Below are 22,593 nucleotides of genomic sequence, written 5' to 3'. Positions count from 1 at the left end.
ATCTTAATCCTACTCGGAAGCTCCTTGCAGTAGCTGGGTTAATCATGTTGAGTTCTTCTGGATCAAAACTTTGTCTTTAGATTTGATCATTATTACTGCATGTTTCCTTCAACTGGGCTCTCTTTGGCATTCAGAGGAGGAGGAAGCAGTAGAGGAAGGGATGGGGAAGAGGCCTCTCGATGGCTGCCTCAACCTGCATTTTTGTATATTCTGAGAATAAAAACCAAAAAACCCAATCCAAAATTCAGACAACACCTGCCTTACCAGGGAATATATTCCAAGATCCCCAAGATCTGAAGCCACGGATAGGATCAAGCCCTATATAGACTATGTTTCTCCCTATACATATATAACCTGTGATAAAGTTTAGTTTATAACTAGGCAGAGTGAGAGATTAACAGGAATAATTTATAAGACTATAAATAAAAGTTAATCTCTCTAAATATCTTATTGTATTCTACTCACCCTTCTGGTGAGGATGTGAGATGATAAATGTCTACACGGTGAGAAGAAGTATATGACACAGACCCTGGGACAGTGCATCAAGAGCTCCCAGACCAGGGCTGACCACAGGTTAACAGGAACATGGATGGGGGAGGAGGGGAACTACTATGGTCACTTTCGTGGCAAGGGGCTACCATTTGGGGCAGGTCTACCACACTGACAACCTAAACAACCAGCCAAGCCAACACAGACCATCAATGGGAATGTACAGCAATTTAACTAAAGCTGTCTGCACCCATTCCAACTTGGCTGGATTCAGGTGGGAGGGGGGAGATTTTGTTTCCTTATATTTCCTGTAGATTACCTACAATTATTTTAAAAGATACAGCATATCTAACACAGGGTTTTCTTATTTGGCATCCCTCATGATAGCTACAAATACAAGCAAAAGTGACTGGTATTTGCCACATGCCTCAGTATGGACTTACTGGTCATGAGCATTTCATAAAAATTAGGATGTTAAAGAGCTATGGAAACAATTCTCTCTACTAACACAAGACTGAACAGTTTTTCTCTAGATGAGCAAATTGCTCTTTAGCCGAATGTGGACCATGAAACATAAGCAGGCGGGAAATCCAAATTGTGATGTGAAATAGCCTACAGGCATTCTTAACCACCGGCGTTCATAGAGAAAGTGACAGCCAGTATGTTTTAAAGTTGTTTAAATTATGGCCACAAGTAATGTATTTCTAGATAGACTCTCAGAAGAGCAAACTCTAAAAGTATTACTTTTTGATCCACAGAAATGTGACACGTCTCAGTCTAAACACCAACGTGTTAGACCATAATGTGATTCCTCCCCATCTTGCAAATACTTCTAAAGAAATGGGACTTCGGATAATAATCTTTTTACTCTTGAGAAAATTGTAGTAGTATACTTACCGCTCAAGTTTTTTCTCAATTATAGGTACATCTAATCCCATGGCTTGCTTGGTCATCTGGAGCATCTCTGCAATGCACTGCAGGGTATCTGAAACGCAAACACAACTGCTTGCCAGTTTCTCCAAAAACATACTAAAATAGCACTTGTAATTCAGACCCCTAAATGAAATTTGTGGTCATACATTTAAATCCAAGTTTATTTGCTAAAATTTACAGAAAATTGCTTGTTTACTACTCTCCCCACTAATTCAAAATGTTCTAAAATGTATTTTAACAGAAGAGTTAATAAAGGACAAATGAACCAAATCAATTGGAATTAAAAGTTTCTTCTCATTTGTCCCGTGTTAGATGCCAAGGCAACAGCGGTGAACAAGACAGAAATGTCCCTTGACTACTGCCCGTGAAAGGCACACGTGATAGGAAGAAGCCCTGGTACCCCGTGGCCAAACACTGAGATTTCCTTGCCCCAGCTACATCAGTTCAAATAATTTCCCTGCTTTCTGGGGGACAGAGTGGCTACTTCATGGTCATAAAGCTATGTTCCATTTATAATGGTATGGACTGTCCTCACTTCTAGAAGCAGATCAAAGTTATCTGAAGAGCAGATCAAAAGTTAGCACCAAATACGGTCATCTCTTCATTACCTTTCCCATCCTCTTCTGGATTGCGCATTACAGCTCTCAGTGTGTGGAAATAGCCACTTGTTTCTTTGTATCTGTAGTGCAGTCGCATGCAGGAGAACTTCGGCTTACCAAAGAGAGTGGGTTCGGGACCTAAAAACCCAAATGAATATGGTTAAACCTTTCACATAAAATTCATTTCTCTGTATCTTCAAAATACTAACACTTATTCATCAGGTTTTAGCACATTTTTCTTATTTCTTCTAAATAAGAGTATACAATATAAGCTTATTGTGATGATTTGGTTTGATGAAACTAAATAAAGACTCTTCTTCAGTCTCAAGTATTTAAACTTCCTTGATCCTTGCATGAATCTTCATAAGGTAAGCAATTAAAGAAATAATTACTAGACCATATCATTCACTGCTAATCTAAAGAATAGAAGAGAGTCCTAAGAAATAGACCAGCTGCAATGTCACTATCCTTTTCTGATTCTAGTAAGTCGTACTGCTTGCTCAAACAATGTGGCCCCCTCTTGGAAGAACAGTATTTGCTTTCTAGGACTTGGTTAGCATGTTAAAATTTACCTATTTCTATTTTTTCCAGGTCTTCTAGACTTAGTCGTTGATACTGGTTTACTTTATCAACTTCATCATCATAACTGGATAAAGGGAAAGGAAGTAAAAATAGGATTAAAATCAAAACCGTATTTGGCTTGTCAGCTGAGACAGAATAGGAGCAACTTCTACGCAGTTAAAATCTTCCAGGGCACAATATACTCTTGGGTAAAGAGTTTAAACATTTAAAAACTAGATGAAATGAGATTGACATATATGTAGTTTAGTAGCTAAAGGAGAATCAGCTTATGGATCTTAAACTAAAATCAGTTAACAAAATATAATTTGTTTTATAAAAACTTCTACAAAACAAAACCAACAAACCTAAAAGGAAGGCAAACACATACATATACTGAAAGGATGTGTTTGTGATTAACACAGCAGATAAACCTGCTGTCCAAACTCAAGAATAAAAAATCCATAAATCAATGCCAATGGGCACCTGGGCCAATGACTTAAAAAATTGTTCGTTAAAGGCCAGAAAGAAAGAATTTCCTTAGAGAAAAAAAATTGATTTTAGTAAGGCAAACAAGCAAGTACTTTTTTTTTTTTTTTTTTTCTGGTGGCATTGTTAATTAGTAGTGTTTCTGGAGATCTGGCAGTAAACCACAAAAGTATAATTGATCAGACTCTTGTAACCAAAGAGGCAGGTGTGTGCGTGTGTGTGTGTGTGTGTGTGTACAAACACAATTATCTGCACAAAGACAACTGTTTCATTGCTAATATAGCAATAAAATGGAAGTATCAGTGCTAAACAATGGAGACATATGTATTGTATAGTGATAAAAATATACTTATTAAAGTATATGGAGTACATCAAAACATGAAAAATATATAGGAAATAAGCTAAGTGCTAATAGAATATTAAATAAGCTAAGTGCTAAAATCACATTCTCAGATTAACAGTGATGGAACAGTTATGTAGGGTTCCATGAAATTCCTTAAAATGTATAAAACCAGATTCTTTTTTTTTTGCATTTAATTTTTTTATTTTTTTTCAGCATAACAGTATTCATTATTTTTGCACCACACCCAGTGCTCCATGCAATCCGTGCCCTCTACAATACCCACCACCTGGTGCCCCCAACCTCCCACCCCCCACCCCTTCAAAATTCTCAGATCGTTTTTCAGAGTCCATAGTCTCTCATGAAAAACCAGATTCTTAATGTCATGAATCCTAATAAGGAAATGTACTCCTATTACAAGAACCATTAAAAGCTTTAACTCAAGCAACTTACTAGGCCACGTAGTAGGCAGAGTTAGAAAGCAGTAACAGCACATCCACATCTCTGTGAGTAGCATCAATGAGGCTAAACAGACATGACATAGGGAATTAAATATTTTCATTTTCATCTGCATTTTCATCAAGATTACCCCATAGCAGAACCACTTAAGATCGTTGGGGGGGGGGGGGCAGGTAGAAAATCAATCAGTGAATCCTACTTTTGAAGTCAGATGCATACAATCTATCCATGGCCGGGGCAGGCAGAGTTTTGGGGTGGGGGCTGTCAGGAAAGGGCTGCAGCTGAGAAGAGGTCCCTTCTCAGAGAGTGGTGGTCAAGGAGGTGGGAGGATTCAGGGAAATAAGATAATTTCCAGGGAGAGGGGATTGGGAAGAAAGGAAAACCCTCAGGCTCAGAGGAAGAGAATGTCTAGATTATCTCACAAGACCTAACCATCAAAAGGACACTGCACGGGAAGGATATTTTTACACACATGTAGGATGAATCTTTTGGGGAAAAAAAAAATTAACATAGATATGTATAGATAAAAATACATAGATGCAAAAATTGGGACTGAGCCCAAACCAATCTATATTTCTTACTCCAGATTTATCAATTTATTTGCCTTTTAAAGAAGGAGTAAACATTTCCTTTTTCTAAGTCCGTTTTGCTGTATTTTCCCACCACTCACAAATCAAAGTAAGGGTCAGAAACTAGATGAGTGCTGATGAATTCATTAAACGTACAGCAAAATGTACATTTTTGTAAGGTTACTAATAAAAAAATGGTTGACATATAAAATCTATAAAAAACCAAAAGATAAAGCTGGCAAAATGTGAACTCAAAACTTCTAAGTCATGTAATATCAACAACCTCTAATCACAAGGTGGAAATCAATCTACGTTCTAATTAGTCTCAAAATTCCACTATACTCCCTTTGAATTTCATCCCTATTTGCCAAGATTTACCAAAATGCTATGGAAAACAGTAGGGGGGGGAAATCACTTGTCGATGGAAGTCACATCCTTCAACTGCGTCAGAGTGAGGTCACTGTCTCCTGCGTACTGCGGGGACAAACGCACCAAACTTGGAACCCGCAGTAATTTACATCAGCGGCACCTCGTCGCAGCCGACCGCCGGCGGTCTCACGCTAACGTAACACATTCGCCTCAATTTTCACCCAAAATAATACCGAAAAATACGACGACTGAGCCACCAGGACCCGACAGCCCGAGGCTCCCGCGTGCGGAACCCCGCGCACGCCCGCGCCGCGCCCGCCGCGGTACTTACACGCGCGCCGGCCGCGGGCGCCTCCGCCGAGCCTCCGCAGTCACGTCAGCACACATTTTCACGGCTCTAAGTCTACGTCTCCAAGTCAGCGCGGCCCCCCCGCCCCCGCCCCGGCGGTCGTATCTACACCAGTCCTCCGGGATCCTCAGTCACAAACACTATGTCTGAACACAAAGCACTGGGCACGGAACAGGCGGTCAGGAAATAGCCCCCCACCCCCCCACCCGCGGCTTTACTGCAGTCTCCGCCGCAGTAAAGAGTCCCTCCCCCCACCCTCCCCCAAAGCGCACAACGGACACGACTGTCAACACGGATGAGAAAAGAAAGACCCCCCCCCCGCCCCCCGCGGTCGCAGCTCCCGGGCTGCTCTACTCGTCCTTGTTCTCCTGCCAGTCGGGCATGCCCTCCTTCCACACGATGAACACGAACACCGCCAGCACCACATGCAGCCCCACCACCGCCACAATGGTCGCGTAAAAGCCACTGTCGTCAGGAGACATTAACAGGAGACTCTGGAAAAGGAGCAATTTGCAGGAAAAATACAAGCCCACAGGAACTTTAACCATCAGTCCTGCAAAAAGGAGAAAAATCTTGAAAGTCGTGGCCAGGCTGCCGCCTTCGGGCTTGGGCTCGGCAGCGTTGCCAGTGGCATTGCCCGTGGCGTTGGCGGGCCGCTGGGCGGTCGGCGGAGGCCTATGGGAGCGCGGCATGGTGTCCGTCCGTCAGTCAGTCCGTCCGTCGAGAAGTCGAAGCTCAGTCAGAGCCGCCTGCACCCGACCTCGCGCCTGCTGCGACTGCGGAGACTGCGGCAACTGCGGCAACTGCAGAGCCAAGCCCCGCCCAGGAGCCGCCACTCGCTTCCGGCCGCCCCCGCTGCCGCGGCACCCGCCCAGTGCGCATGCGCGCCCGCCCCCGCACAGCGCCCGGCCCGCGGTGGGGCAGGGCGCCGAGGAGCCCGCAGTGCCCGGGACCCCCGCCGGACCTTCACCGGACCGCGCCCACACCACGGGGAGGGGTCGTCACCCAAGAGACGCGGGTGGCCGCGGCACTGCGAGCGACCCTCTCCTGCACTCACACGCCCGACAGCGCGGCTGCTCCTCTGAAACGGGGGGCGGGGGGGCGGGGAAGTGGTCATCTACTCGGGGTGGAAAAGCGGGTCCGGTAGAGCTGGGCAAAATAAGGAGTGGGCCGGTGCAGGTCCCGATGGGCAGCTGGGCAGGACGCCCGGCGTCCTTCCACTTTCCAGGCTCCTCTCGGGACCCGGAGCGCGCCCCCAGGCACCTGTCACCGAGGGCCCAGTGTTTTGGCGGCAACGGGGCGCAGGGCTGGGGGAAGGAGCGGCGGGACCCGCAGGCCTCCGTGCCGGGGGCTGGCCACGGGCGGTCCTAACTGAGCTCGGGGCTGCAACAGAACAGGCCGCGGCGGCGGAGCCGGGGAGGCCCGCGGGCAGTGTGGGGACGGCGCGGTGGCGCGCCGGGAGGGAAGGGCAGAGAGAGCAGGCGCCAGGAGCGGGCCGTCCCGCTGCGGCAGGGCTGCGTGTGTTTGCCAACTGCGGCCGGAACTGGTTTTTTGCCAGAGAGTTAAGCGGCTGCGACTGCAGTGCGGCAAGTCTCTGGCGCAAAATTTCGGAGGTCGTCAAAAACACTCAGCCATCAAGATAATTGTTAGTGCAATACTTAAAAAAAAAAAAATCAAAATTCCAAAATATGACGAACAAAACACCAGCGTTTTAGATAAAGATAGGATGCGACCCTGCGGCTGTACAAGCTTGCTCACTTGGCTCACGCAAACCCTAGCCCTAGCCCCTGTAAAAGTTTATTTACCAAAACACGTAGCTCAACTCGACAACAAAAAAACCCCACAGACCCCAGTTTTTAAAATGGGCAAAGGATTTCAACAGTTTTCTAAGGAAAATATACAAATGGCCAAGAAACACAAGAAAAAAATCCTTCCCATCCTTTGTCAGTAGGGAAATGCAAACCCAAACCAGTGAGATACCACTTCACACCCCTTGGGAGGAGTACAATTTAAAAAAAAAAAAAAGGGAAAGGAAAAAGTATTAGCGAGGAGGTGGAAAAATTGGAATCCTCATACACTGCTGGTGAGAATGTCAAATGGTACAGTCACTGTGGAGAACAGCTTGGTGGTTTCCCAGAAGTTAAGCACAGAATTACACATGACCCACCAATTTCCACTCCTAGGTATGTACCTCCAGATAAAAACTGGTGTTCAAACCAAAACAGTATTACTATTTACGAGAGCCAGAAGGTGGAAACAACCTAAATGCCCATCGTGGAAGAAAACAGACAAAATGGGCTCTAACCACAGGACGGAATACCATTCAGCTATAAGGAGGAATGAAGCCAGTCACAAAAGGAAACATGTTATGTGATACCATTTATATGAAATGTCCAAAACAGGGACACCTATAGAGACAAAGAGTAGATTAGTGGTTGTCTGGCCACAGGGAAAGGAGAATAGGGAGGGAGTGATCGCTAGTGAATACAGGGCTTTCTTTGAGAGTAGTGAAAATGTGACTATACTAAAAGCTATTGAATTGTATGCTTTAAGCGGATGGATAATGAATTATATCTTAAAGGTGTTTTTAAGAACATATACACAGAACCCAGGAGTGAATGGCTAAGGCAGACAGGTACTAACTACTAAAGACCCAAAGCCCGACAGTTGGCTGGCTGGCTGTCTCAGGACCTGAGCTGGCAACAGGCATTCCCAGAGCTGCTTCTCCCTGCTCCGTCAGTCGTCCACGGCTCTGGCTCAGCTGATAGACTGTACAAGTGTTCTGTAGCAACTCACCTAACCGAAGAGCCAGTTTCCACATATACCTTCAGGGGAAAACTATCCACCATCTACAAAATAATCAAGCTTTTGCAAATGAAGAAAAATACCAGTGACGAATTTAAAAAAATTTTATCAGTATTATAAAGCATGGCAACCACAAGATGAAGTAGAGAGGAGCTAACAAAGTGGATTCTTAACTGTGTAATCAAGATGCAAACACACATTTAATTTTGGAAATTCCAATGGACGCGTGATACCCATCAGAGAATCATCCACCTGAGACGAAAATGAAGTGGATCTGAAGACGGTAATTACTCTGTATCTGAAAAAGCATCTCCTCTGGAATGAAAGGCAGAAGAAAAGACTGTTCTGAAACACTGCTCCTGCCCCAGCTCCTCCAGGGCCCAAATGGAAGGCTCCAGATCGCCTGTGCCTTCCAAAGGGGCCAACACCGGGACCAGCCACAGGGTGGCAAAGTGTCTCCCTTTACCACAAAGATACCAAGACGCTTGATAGGCAGGTCTCGGCCTTTTCTCGAAGACAACAAGCCAAAACATGACCTTCAAAGTCACTGACTCCAAAGCACCAGCTTCATTATCTACTCCATCCGCATCACCTTATCTCACAGCTTCAAAGGCAGCAGTTTCTAGTAAAACAGTAACAGTGGGAAACACAAGAGGCAAGACAAAAACTAGCAAGCAGCTAACACCTTGCTTGTAGCAAGCTTTAAATAGCAGAGCTAAACACACTTCACATAGTTTTAACCTCCTCACTCAGGATACCAACTTTACATGGGAATTACAGGATCAGAAATCAAGTCAGCTGTGAATGGCAGTTCTACAATTTGGATTTTTAAAAATCACCTATTGCTTTAAAGTATTTCTCTTCATTACTGTGTTGTTGTAATGCCCCCTTAATTTTGCACCCAAGGTGAGTGCCTCAGTCAGCTTGCCTTAGTGACCAGCCCTGTATCTGAAAACTGCCACGCATCACACGTCCATGTCCCTAGCTTTATGGACAAACGCTAGTACTAATTATGACGAGACCATCAGAAATTTAAGTGTCCTTAGTTACTAGAACATCAGTCCAACTCACCTGGGGTCACAGTCAATGAGGGCCCAGCCCCCGTGGAACTTTTCATCATCAGGCAGCAGTAACTTCATATAACTTTGTAGCAGCTGGCTAATCAGTTCCTGGTGGCTTCTCTGAGTCTCCTTGTGCAAAGCTTCATGTTCTTTCTCCTTGGTAAATATGGAATAAAGATCTTCCGTCACTGGAATGCCTTGCATCAAATCTAGAGTAGAAAGTGTTAATATCTATCATCATCTTACTTGGCTAATACATTTAAAACAACAGAACTCATAAGAAAACACAGGCATGAATCGTGGTGGTCTTGGATATGGCTTTTTTGTTTTAGATATGACACTAAAATCACAAGCAACAAAAACGAGAAAAATCAACGAAGTGGATCTCATCACAATTAACAACTTTTGTGTCTCAAGGACAAGATCATGAATGTGAAAAGACAACCACACAACGGGTGAGAGTATTTACAATCATCTGATAGGGACTTGGATTCAGAATATATAAAGAATTCCTACAACTCAATAACAAAGACGACCCGATTTTAAAGTGGGCATGGGGGGCGCCTGGGTGGCTCAATCAGTTGGGTGTCTGCCTTTGGCTCAGGTCATGAACCCAGAATCCTGGGATCAAGCCCACGCCGGGCGCTCTGCTCAGTGGGAGTCTGCTTCTCCCTCTCCCTGCTGTTCCCCTGCTTGTACTCTTTCTCTGTCAAATAAATAAAAACTAAAATCTTTTTAAAAAAAGAAAAAGAAAAAATAAAATAAAACGGGCATAGGATCTGAACAGACAAGCTAACTTGGTCGTGGTGTGGCATGCAGCTCTAGCTTCCGGAAGCACTGTAATCCATTGCCCACAGACGGGTAGGACAGCGAGACTGGCAGCTTCTGGGACAGAGATGCCGACCACTGGCCTTACGAGGGGAAACAGTAGGCCCAGACTGCTACTGGCCTCTCTCTCTCACCTCTGAAGAAATCCAGCTTCAAGATTCAGGTGAAGCTAATGTTGTGGACAGAGAAAGAGAGACACAGAGCCTGGGTCTGCAGTGACCTAACAGCCACTAGGTCAATCAACGGAGGAAAGGTATCCTATTTTTCCCTGATTGAACTGCTAAAATCCAGTTTTCCAGTCAACACAAATCCCACCTGTGGCAAAAACCAAACTTCTTTACACTAGACATCTCAAATTCCTAACTGGCCTGTGCCGAGGCCCTACATGTCATGTATGACAAAAAATCAGATTAAAAAATAGGATTTAAAAAATATTCCCAGAGACCACAGGACAAGCTGTTACTTTGGTTTCAGTCCAGAAGGCTCTGCATTTACTTTAATCCTACGAGGTAATACTTCCATGCAAATTAAATTTAAAAAATTTGCCAACGTATATATTGCACTGGGCAAGCTACCCTCCATTTCCTCTTCCAAATAATGATAAGAATTGGCTAGGATTATCCCTAAATCTGATAGCCTGATACTATGTTCATTCATTCTCACAGGAAAGGATGTTGTGTTGTCCACAGCAAAAACACATGATAAATGTCACATGGGGGAAAGCAAGACCTCTCATTACATCTCGCAGCCCTGAGTAATGGAAAAACAAATTGAATGTGGAGTGTTCAGTTGATGAGGCTCTAGGCTACCTCGTTCCATACTCTAGGAACCTCGGCTCTGCTTTCTGTGACATGAACAGCAACCCGACAAATACGTATGGAAATGAGCGGTTGCTTTTGTTGCTTCAGCCTAAAAAATTCATCAAAGTCTAGTCATGTAAAAATCTGAACTTGATTTCTTGGGTAAGATACTGAATATAGAAACACAAGTATATTATAAAACATGAACTATGTTAATGAAGTTGGTTTCTGTGAAACCCTAGTCACAGAGGAATAACAAATTTTAAAGAAAGAAAAGCATTTAGGTTTCTTACCTATAACAGCTTGCCTATAAGCATCCTTAAACCGATTCAGGTAATACCTATTTGCTGAGTTAACACCGTCTTTCATAACTCCTGCTAACTTCCTTTCTCCTGTCCTTGTAAAGTCACCCTGTCAAGGAAAAAGTCATTTTGACAATTGATTCAAAACACAAGAATGTCCCCAGAGTCAGTGTGGGCTTTTAATACAAGACCAAAATTCTGTAGGCTTTTGTAATTTCTAAATAATGTAGTTAAGTTAAAATATCTACTAGTATTTGGCTGTGACCCAAGCACATCAAATAATTAAAGTGCTATTTGTGGCATCAAGTCTTCACAGTTGGATGGTGCTTTAAAGTAAATCCTCTCTTGGCAGTCCATAGAATTTCTATAATTTACAGGTCAAAACTTCCTATATAACAAAAAAACAAGAAGATTTTCAAGCCTCAAACTGGTATGATACTCAAAAATCACAAATTTCTGATGTGGGAAAGTGTGGACAGTGCCCTAGAGTTTATTACAATGGGATTTAACCAGTGCATGTGGACGTGTGTATATGGGGAGCAAGAGCAGAGAGTTCTGTCCCTTGCTGCCCATTACAATGCTGTAGAATGATCCAACGAAAATTTAAATGGTTTTGTTTTGTTTCTCTTGCTTTTCACAACAACAGTGTCGGAGCAAGTCCCTAGAGGGCAGTGACTTAGCTGAAAGTCTGTGCCGCTTAATCATCTCTCCATCTCCCCCAACCCCTGGCAAGCACCAAAGTCTTGTTTTTGAGTTTGATTTTTTAAGATCCTTCATATAAATGAGATCATGCAGCATTTCTGGGAAGAACTTGAGAAGGAATGGCATTAATTCTTCTTTAAATATTTGGTAGAATTTCCCAGTGCAACCATTTGGTCCTGGGCTTTTCTTTCTTGGGAGGTTTTGCTTACTGATTCATCAAATCTCCTTACTCATTGGTCTGCTCCAATTTTCTATTTTTTCGAATGTCAGTCTTGGTAGGTTGTATGTTTCTAGAAATGTATCCCTTCCTTCTAAATTGTCCAATTTGTTGGCATATAACTGTTCAGAGTAGGCAATTGTGATTCTATGTATTTCTGTGATATCAGCTGTAATGTCACTTTCATTTATAATTTTGAGTCCTTTTTCCTCTTGATAAGTCTAGCTAAAGGTCTGTTGATTTTATCTCTTCAGAAAACCAATTCTTCAAAACAAAAAAAAAAAAAAACAAAACAAAAAGTTGTGCCAGAAAACCAACTCTTACTTTTGTTGATCTTTTCTATTGTTTTTCCTAGTCTCCCTTTCAAATATTTCTGTTCTAATCTTTAGTATTTCCTTCTTTCTGCTAACTTTGGGCTTACTTTCTTCTTTTTCTAGTTTGTTGTAAAGTTAGTTCTAGTAAACTTAGGTTGTCTGAGATCTTTCTTTTTTCTTAATGTAGGCATTTATAGCTATAAACTTTACCTTTAGAACTGCTTTTGCCACATCCCCTAAGTTGTGTTTCCATTTTCATTTGTTTCAAGTTGGGTTTTTTTTTTTTTTTTTAATTTAACCCTTTTTGATTTCTTCTTTGACCCAGTGATTGTTCAGGAGTGTATTAATTTCCACATATTTATGAATTTTCTAATTTTTCTATTACCGATTTCTATTTGCATTTCATATTCATTTTCATTCATTTCTGACCACCACTGTGGTCAGAAAAGATACCCGAAACAATTTCTATCTTTTGGAACCTTGTTAAAACTTGTTTTGTGACCTAACCTATCATCTGTCCTGGAAAATGTTCCACGTGTGCTTATGAAGAATATGTATTCTGCTGTTCCTAGATGCAATGTTCTATATACGTCTGCTGGGTCCAGTTGGTCTACAGTCCTGCTCAAATTTACTGTTTCCTTATTGATTTTCTCCCTGGATGATCCACTGTGGAGAACGGGGTATTAAAATCCCCTACTGGGGTGCCTGGGAATGGTCTAAGCCTTCACAGGCGTTAACTCATACAATCCCATGACAGTCTTGAAGTGTGTCTAGTATTATTCGGATTTACAAATGAAGAGACACAGAGAGGTTAAGTGACTTGCTCAAGATTGCGAAGCTAGTAAGGGGCAGGACTGGGATTCAAATTCAGCAGAGGCAAATATCATACTCTGTACCGTATTCTAGCAACAGACATGTTCTATCTGTGTAACATTTCAAAAACCAATTATGTCACACAGAATTCCAGATTTCCAAACTCCCTTGAAAAACTGGAAGAGGGGCGCCTGGGTGGCTCAGTGGGTTGAGCTGCTGCCTTCGGCTTAGGTCATGATCTCAGGGTCCTGGGATCGAGCCCCGCATCGGGCTCTCTGCTCAGCAGGGAGCCTGCTTCCTCCTCTCTCTCTGCCTGCCTCTCTGCCTGCTTGTGACCTCTCTGTCAAATAAATAAATAAAATATTTAAAAAAAAAAAAAAAGAAAAACTGGAAGATCTAGCCACACTGGGCCTCTGTCCCCATAAGGAAGCAGAACAGCCCCCTCCCGAGACAACATATGCTCTTCCTTAGGTCTGTCCCATTTCCCCCTTTAAGCTAATGGGTGGTCCCATTTCCTGGCCCTAGGAGAGTTGGAATATGTGACCCCTGCATGAGCCAAACTTTCCAGAAAGGAGTCAAGTACATAGACTACCATCTGTAGCCCAAGTAGCTTTCTCTCAAAAATAAGGTTGGTTTAAAACCCCATCCTGTGTCCCACAGAATGATCCACAAAAGCTGGCTGTCGGTGTTTACCTTCAGAGCAGCTGTCCCAGCATACTGTCGGCTAATGGAGTCCCCGTTGTTGGCCCACATTATCTGATAGATCCGATTACATTTCACTGGTAGTGGCTGTTCTGGGGGCATCACACCTAATTTTTTCAGCTAAAATTAACACATTGGTGGATTAGCTGCATATTAGGCAGGAAACCATAGCATAAAATATACATTGCAGCAAAAGGGAGCATGTTCATGTACAATTTTGGACCCTCAAATAAAAGAAATGGTGTTTCTGGACTTTTCTAAAATAGAGCACAATTGAGAGAGAGTTTTATCAATTGCTACACATGATTAAATAGAATGAAATATTTCACTTGTCTTGGTGTCATTTTTAACGTGTAGGCTTATATTCTATTTTGTCTTTGTTTTAAATTTGCCGATGCAGTGAGACTATCAAAAAAGCCTGATGAAACAACAACAACATTAGCAGTAGCAGAGCCATGAGTGCCCAGAAGGTGTGAGCCTGCGCGGAGAATGGGGTTCTGAGAGCTGTTTTTATACAAATTATCTCATTGGCTCCTGGTAACAACCTGCTGCAGTCCATACTCTTACGTCCATTTTAAGGATGAGGAGATAGAAGTTGAGAGAGGCCGAGCTTTTCCATGGGGTCAACACTGAAGATGTGGTAGACCCAGGGCTTAGATCAAAACCTGGCTGCTTAGTGCACAGTGAGAAGGAACAGACTCACCATCTCAAAACACAGTCCCGAGGTTCCATCAAAAAAGCCCAGACCCCATGCTAAGAATGTCTACCTTGAGAACGCAACACTCAGGTGTTGTGGGGCTGGGGATCTAAAGGGGACACTGAGTACAGATGCTGGGACCGCAGGAAGCAGCCGCCACCAACAGGAGTGGAGGATAAAAGCTGGTTCTGTGGCACCAAAGGAGCCAACAGCTGCAGAGAAGGCGCCACGAGACAGGAGAAGCAGCTTGTCCCTTCCTCCTCCTCCGGCCTCACGGTCTTCCTCTGGCGCCTCCTACTGGCAGAGTCTCACACAGCGCCAGCTGGCTGAGCAGAAGGGCCGCAGACTCCCAGCCGCAAACGCACAAGGCCCGACGTGGAGCTAAGAGGAAAAAGGTGTATGGCCACACAGGCCCACCCGATCGACGACGTTGAAATGCTGGGCCTCACATTTTTGAAATGAGTACTTAAGAAAATGCCACTTAAATCAACTTATTTCTACTGAAGGTTGTACTTTCCAGGTTTTAATGCAACTGTCTGTATGCTGTAAATGTTCTACAGAACGATTTTATGTACTTGTTTACACGTGGGAAAGAAGCAGAAATGAATACTTACAATGCAGCACACACACACCCCCCCCCAGTTACCTGCTGTTCCATGACCACGCGGGCGATGGCGGCTTGGACCACGTTGGTGCGATCCAGGCAGTCCATGCAATTGACACGAAAAATCCCTTCTTGTTTACATATCACCCCCGCTTGATCGACCCTTTTTCAAAAATAGATTGGGATTATTTTACAATATGAAATACCTTAATGAGGTTTTAAAAAACCACAATTCCTTAGAATATAGCAATAACTAACCAGGAGCACTGGTTATCCACTTGTTTGGAATACTATGTGACAGGCATTACTGAGCACTTTGCGGACACTGTTGTTAATTCACACAATAAGCTGATAAGACGTTATTATCCCCGTTTTAAAGACAAACAAAAGAAAATAAAACCGAAGGGCAGAATGACTTTTCTTCAGTCTCACGACTACTAAGCAGAGCTGACACAACTCCGAATTATGCTCTTCTATACATTAAAGCCAGAAGGCCCTTTAATTTTTTTTTTTAATTTTATTTATTCGTTTGACAGATCATAAGTAGGCAGAGAGAGAGGAAGTGAAGCAGGCTCCCTGCGGAGCATAGAGCTCAACTCGGGGCTTGATCCCAGGACCCTGGGATCATGACCTGAGCCGAAGGCAGAAGCTTTAACCCACTGAGCCACCCAGGCGCCCCCAGAAGGCACTTTATAACACCATCTTGTCTGTCCCATTGGACTGCAAGGAGAAATGCATCTCAGTGCATCTAGCTCGAGCAGACAAAGTCACTTTACCACTCAGTGAGGACTCCTGCAGATGCCGTGTGTGTCTAATTTCTCTATCTAATCAAATGTTCTCTCCAATCCTTTAATCCAGTTTCTTCTTCCTACAACTCCCTCCTGCTGATAATTTTCATTTTCCCCTCTCTGGTAATTCTGAAATGCCTGCACACTGAGACCAAGTACCTCGAAGCCATGTTAGGGATGCTGAGAGAGAAGAGAAAGAGGAAATGTAGACCACGGAACATCTACTGGAGATAAAGAACAGCCAGAAAGAGCGTGTCACTCCATCTTGCCTGACCTCCTGACACCTCTGCCCTGTTCTAAGCTAAAACACTGCCCAATGACGGCCACTCTCTTGAAAAGGAAAATAGGAATTGGGAAGCAAAATGAAAGAAAAATGCTTTTTCAGCTTGCTGCTATTATTTTAATACTTAGTAGTACCAAATACATATGATTTCACAGACTAAGAGTTTATATCAAATGGACTTATGAAATACCTACCAACACCACTTCATGTCAAGAATAATGTCATAAATGGCATCTGTTAGTGTTTGAACATTCTCAAACTTCATTCCTCGGCTAAAATACATGCCAAAGGAAAAAAAAAAAACTTTAATAACAGGTTTTTTTTCATCTTAAGATACAATATTTAAAGTAGCTTGGAAAAATTAAAATTATTGCTTTAAGTACATACGGTTAACACTACTATAAATTATATGGGCAACTATATAAATGCTTATAATTAATCTGCATTGTGAAAGAAAATATATTTAAGAATACACTGAAACATATCACAGGTATCAGAAGCTTCTTTCCCCCACCAAATTTTCGATACCTGGGTAGAGGAACGCACATTAGAGCCAGGATTATGACAGAAGAACCGGCTTTCAGAGCACACACGGGTTAAAGTTACCATCAAAATGATTCACCGATTATTTTTTTTCCGGAGCAAACGCTGGTGACGTTGATCCATAGGAAAAGAAGTATTACTAATACGCAATAAAGACGAGACAAGAAAATGACTTTTAAGTAAGGGGACTCAATTACTTTTGCCAGGCTTGGACCCAAGCAGAAAGGAAAAGCTCCATAAGTTCTTCGGGTGACAAAAGGAAAAATGGAACTCTCACGTTGTCTTGGAAAAGAAGGACTAAATATTGCAGGAACAATTAAATTTTTAGCCAAAATAAAGCTCATGTGAAAATCAAAACTAAGTAACAATGACAAGAAGAGATGTTTCTTTCCGATTGGAAGACGAGAAGCTACGGTTACCATGGCAGCACGTGCCCCAAACACCGGAACGGTCAGAATTCCCGTCAGGAAGCCCTCTTACCAGTGCTCGTGGAAGTCAAATGAGACGTAAGTGAGCTGTGAGCTGTTGTAGAGTAACACTTGCTTCAGGTAAGCATCACCGATAATTTTCTCCCTGCCTGCCTGGTCTACCAAGTTAATAATAACCTGTGAGAGTAAGGAAAAACAAATTCAGTTTAGTCAGACGTTAAAAACTCAATGTGGTTTTTAATCACTTTATTTGGAATTATGTTTTAGAAATATTTTATAGCCACAATTAGAAATTTATCCCTTCAAGCATCCCTTTTTTTCCATAAAATTAGACTTTCACTTGTTATATTTCGGTTTATGAGAATCATTTACGTAAATAGCATTAATAGCTATCTTACGCATTATGTATTTGCAATAACCAATTAGGATACATAATAAAAACCAGGTCCTTTATCATAGCAAATATTTAAGTTATTTAGAATAATTTTTAAAAGAAATATACGAGACCTATATATGGACACTATAAAACTGCTGAAATACCAAAAAGAAAATCTGAGTAAATGGAAAGACAGTATGATGCCAGATAGCAAGGTTTAATGCTGTAAGGATGTCAAGTCTCTCCAGATTAATTTGAACATTTAACAATCCCAATCAAAATTTGATCAGCTCTTCCTATGGACTTGACAAGTTAATTCTAAAGTTCATCCGGAAGGATAAATATGCAGAATAAACTCTGAAAACTATTAATAAAAGAGGACTAGACCCATTGAAGAGCAAAACATACTCAAGTCTACAGCACTTAAGATGGTAGTAGTACTTGTGTAGAAACAGAGGAATGACCCATAGAACAGGACAAATAGCCAAGACACAGACCCACGTACATTGAGGAATCTAAACTATGGTAACAGTATAATTCTGGGAGAAGTACAGAATATTCTAGAATAGTGGGGAGAAACTTACTTTAGCCCCTACATCTCATTATGCACAAATTATACTGCATTAAGGACCTAAATATTTTTTTAAGTTATAAAAAAAAGAAGAATATTTGGGGTGATGTTTCCATAACTGTAGAATGGGACATGACTTTCTTTTTTTTTTTTTTTTTTAAGATTTTATTTATTATTTGACAGAGAGAGATCACAAGCAGGCAGAGAGGCAGGCAGAGAGAGAGGAGGAAGCAGGCTCCCCGCTGAGCAGAGAGCCCGATGCGGGGCTCGATCCCAGGACTCTGAGATCATGACCTGAGCCGAAGGCAGCGGCTTAACCCACTGAGCCACCCAGGCGCCCCGGGACATGACTTTCTAAGCATAAGATAAAAACCAGAGGCATAAAGAAAAAGATGGACAAATGTGACAACATGAAAATTTAAAACCTCTGTAACAAATGACAATACAAGTAAGCAAAGGTAAAACAACAAAACAAACAAAAAACTACCTGGGGGAATATACCTGTAACACAAAACCAGTAAGATATAAGAGTGCTATAAATTTAGTTAGAAAAAAAGAATAAAGGATACAGAGGAAATTCAAAAGAGAAAATACACAGAGCCAACAGACATGAGGCTACAACTTTGTTAATAATCAGAAAGGGAGATAAACCAAGAAACAGACTCTTCTTAACTATGGAGAACAAACTGATGGTTATTGGAAGGGGTTCTGGGGGGGACAGGAGAAACAGGTGACTGGGGTTAAGGAGGACATTTGTTGGGATGAGGACGAGGTGTTGTGTGGAAGTACTGAATCACTACCGTGTATACCTGAAACATTACACCGTACGTTAACTCACTGAAATTTAAATAAAAACTTTTTAAAAAGCCCAAAGAAATACAAATTTATAACAGAAAACTAGTTTTCAGCTATACAGAGGCAAACATTGAATCCTAAACAGAGTCAGCATTGGTGAGTATATGAGGAAGTGAGCACTGACTCCCATTCTTGCTTAGAGTATAAACTGTTGTGATCTTCTGGGGATCAACTGAGGGGCAGGTGTCAATATTATATGCCTACTATTTGACCTAGCTGTTCTACTTCTAAAAACATATTCTATGAAGCACATAGAGTCCCAAATATATGAACGTTGCTTTCAGGAAAATTTTTATGCTAGCAAAAACTATATCCTAAGGCTGCATCAATGGAGAAATAGAGAAAAAACAGCCATGAAACATTAAGTGAAAACAGTTGCAGAACAGTGTATATTGTACAGCCCTCCACTGACTTAATTTTATAAATGTGTATTTATGCAGGTGCAAGATGGTTTTTGCTGCAAATGACAAATCACTGACTCAGATCTTAGAACAAGAAGTCAGGAGGTTGCATGGTTCTAGAATTGCTTAATTCAGTGGTACCAATACCAAGTCTTTCCATCTTTTCTGCCATCTTTGGCATATTGATCAGGGCTCAGGTTGGTTCGTTCACAATTTTGACACTGCCGAAGCAGCATATCAAATCCAAACACAACTGCCACAGAGGGACTGTTGATTCCTGTATCTCTTTTTATCACAGCAGGAAATCATTCCCAGAAGCTTCCAGCAGACTTCCCTCACATCATACCTCACTGGCCCAGCTGCCAATGAACACATACAGGTCAGTGCCCAAACCGGTCACTGGTGACAGGAACAGTGGAGCCACCCTGAGTCAGACCGACCTGTCGGTCCGCCTCTCAGAGAGCGACTGACGGGGGGTGGGGGTTGCGGAGCAGGTGGATAAGGGAACATTACTGGGCTACTGTTAGAAAGGAGGAGGTGTCTGCTCAGAACATACACAGATAAAACTGATGTGTCCAAACAGGTTTTGAAAGTCAACACAGAGCAGGGATGAAGGTGCTGAGGAGGTTACTCCTTCTGCTTCCTTTACAATACTGTACATCTCAGTACTGTTACAGTTCGCACAGTGATTATGGGTTACATTTTTTTAAAGTTTTTATTTATTTTTTAGTAATCTCCATACCCAGCATGGGGATCGAACCCGCAACCCTGAGATCAAGAGTCACAGGGCTCCTCCAACTGAGCCGCCAGGTGCCCCTATGTGTTATATCAGAATCGTGGCTTACTTTCTGTAATGCTAGTGATAACTCCACATACTGCTGATACATGAACTTATTCACACTGTAAAAAATTCAAATGTAGATAAAGGTCAAATCCTTCTTCACTTCAACACAGACCCACAGCCTTCCCCGAAGGTGATGAGGATTAGCAGCGTGCTGTGTGCCCTTTGAGCCCATTTAAAGGTATGCTGATATAAATGCGCATCCACATATGTGTGAGAACACAGATATGGAAAAGAATTACATGGTTTTGTTTTGTGGGTTTTAAATGGCAACACACTATATGCTGTTACAGTCTTTACTCACTCTACTGTGTGATTTCAAGATCTTTCCACGCTAGTACACACAGATCTACATCTCCACCTCGTTTCTAAGCCATTGTATCCAATGCTTTACATGTGCCGCACTTCATCCACTGACCTCCTGATCAACCTCGTGGATTGAACGTCGGTTTCTCTCAGATAGACTTAAGATTTTTTTGTCTTGGAGTCCCAGTTTTTCCACGTCCTTAACAAAACTTGGCTTATACTATCTTTTTATTTTAGTCATTCTGGTGTGTCAGTGGTTTTACTTTGCATTTCCCAGATAGCTGATGAAAGGGAACACCTGTCACATGTTTACTGGCCTGTTAAATATACCTTTCCGTGAACTCTGCTCAAGTGTTTTGTCTAGTTTTCTTTCAGGCCAGACATCTTTTTGGGGAGGGGGGTTTATAAGACTTATTTAAAAAATAAGTTTTAAATAAGAGTTCTAGATATGAGTCTTTTGTCTTAGATATGTATTTTTAAAAATCTGAAATATCTTCTCCTACTCTGTGAATTGCTTTTCCATTCTCTTAACGGTGCCGTTTAATAAACAGAAGTTCTTTATTTTTTTACTATTTTTTAAAAGATTTATTTATTTGAGAGAGAGAGAAAGTGTGTGTGCTTGAACAGTGTGAGCAGAGGGAGCAGGGAGAGGGAGGAGAGTGGACTCCCCACTGAGGGGGGAGCCCAACATGGGGCTCAACGCAGGGCTCGATGTCACCACCCTGAGATCCCTACCTGAGCCAAATCAAGAGCTGGTGGCTCAAATGACTGAGCCACTTCGGTGCCCCCATTATTTATTTTTTAAGTTATTTATTTAAGTAATCTCTATACCCAACATGGAGCTTGAACTCACTCTAATTTATTAATATTTTCATTATGGTTGGTGATTTAAGTCCTATCTAATTTTAATGCAGTTTCAATAAATACATGATAAAACTTCAATAGAGTTAAAAATTTAGTAAAGTCAAATGTATTATTATTTTTCACTATGGTTAGTGCTTTTTAAAAATTTTTATTTATTTTTAATATCTAATTGCATATATTAGTTTCTATGGTGTCAACAGCAAAGCTGATCAAACTTAGTCAAGTTTCATCAATTATATAAACATATAAAGATTTCTCAAGGAAAAGTGGTCTCCCTGAAAGCAAGGGGGCAGGAATTATTTTAATTAGGCCTTCATATTCTAAAGCCTGACCCTAGAAATCATAGATGAATTTGAAATTGAGAAGTCATAGATGATTGTGTTAGCTAACTCAAAAAGAGACTGAGGTATTGGTTAGCATTTTTTTTTCTTTTTTAAAGATATTTTTAATTTATTTGACAGAGAGAGAGAGAGAGGTCACAAGTAGGCAGAGAGGCAGGCATGGGAAGAGAGGAGGAAGCAGGCTCCCTGAGGAGCAGAGAGCCTGATGCGGGGCTCGATCCCAGGACCCTGGGATCATGACCTGAGCCAAAGGCAGAGGCTTTAACCCACTGAGCCACCCAGGTGCCTCTTGGTTAGCACTTTTTTTTTTTTTAAGATTTTTTTTTAATTTATTTGACAGACAGATCACAAGTAGGCAGAGAGGCAGGCAGAGAAAGACAGGAGGAGGAGGCAGGCTCCCTGCTGAGCAGAGAGCCTGATGCGGGACTGGATCCCAGGACCCTGAGACCACGACCTGAGCCGAAGGCAGAAGCCTCAACCACTGAGCCACCCAGGCGCCCCTTGGTTAGCACTTTTTAAGCCCTAATTAAGACCCGAGGTCAAAAAGGTGTTCTAGGGGCACCAAAGAGAGGCTGGGGGAAGGCCTTAGGACTTTAAAAAGGGAAAAAAAAAAAAAAAAGAACTTCTCTATTTCCCTTTAAAAGATTCATGATTTAACTTTTCAAAGTCAGATCCATATCCACCCAGAAATGATTTCTATATATAATATGTAGTATAGATATCAAAAAGCAAAACTACTGGACTAACGATCTAAGCATATTTTGATTGATAATGCCATTTGTAACAGCTGTACCAACTTCTGTTTCCACCAGCAATGTGTGAGAGTTCTCATTTCCCCAATTACTTGTCTTTATCTCTTATTATCAATTTCATACTTTTTTTCAGTCTGAGGGCTTGCTTTTTTATTTTCCTGCTCAGGCTGTCTTTGCAAGGATTGCACAAAATATATATGTTAATTTTGGAAGAACTGACTTCTCTTCAGTACTAGTCCTTCCTC

At 42.1% G+C, this 22,593-nt stretch overlaps 1 protein-coding gene across 2 annotated transcripts in view; it reads right to left on the bottom strand.

The window, feature by feature from the left end:
• INPP5F (inositol polyphosphate-5-phosphatase F) overlaps positions 1 to 22,593 on the bottom strand; it is an 83,551-nt gene that overhangs the window by 2,792 nt on the left and 58,166 nt on the right. Inside the window, exons 10-19 of one of the 2 annotated variants that reach the window (XM_047703560.1) lie at positions 17,094 to 17,218; positions 16,265 to 16,342; positions 15,042 to 15,162; positions 13,690 to 13,818; positions 10,942 to 11,059; positions 9,031 to 9,229; positions 3,862 to 3,933; positions 2,594 to 2,667; positions 2,031 to 2,159; positions 1,387 to 1,474 (exon numbers count right to left, since the gene is read on the bottom strand). In XM_047703560.1, coding sequence (XP_047559516.1) covers positions 1,387 to 1,474; positions 2,031 to 2,159; positions 2,594 to 2,667; positions 3,862 to 3,933; positions 9,031 to 9,229; positions 10,942 to 11,059; positions 13,690 to 13,818; positions 15,042 to 15,162; positions 16,265 to 16,342; positions 17,094 to 17,218 — 1,133 coding nt within the window. Of the gene's footprint in view, positions 1 to 1,386; positions 1,475 to 2,030; positions 2,160 to 2,593; positions 2,668 to 3,861; positions 3,934 to 5,136; positions 6,027 to 9,030; positions 9,230 to 10,941; positions 11,060 to 13,689; positions 13,819 to 15,041; positions 15,163 to 16,264; positions 16,343 to 17,093; positions 17,219 to 22,593 lie in introns of those variants that run through there. The other variant, XM_047703561.1, reaches the window with a different exon arrangement.

Source organism: Lutra lutra, chromosome 14 (genome assembly GCF_902655055.1).
Source record: "Lutra lutra chromosome 14, mLutLut1.2, whole genome shotgun sequence".
NCBI classification, from domain to species: Eukaryota; Metazoa; Chordata; class Mammalia; order Carnivora; family Mustelidae; genus Lutra; species Lutra lutra.
Note: the sequence above shows the minus strand (reverse complement) of the source record. Positions and strands in the feature narration are given on the sequence as shown.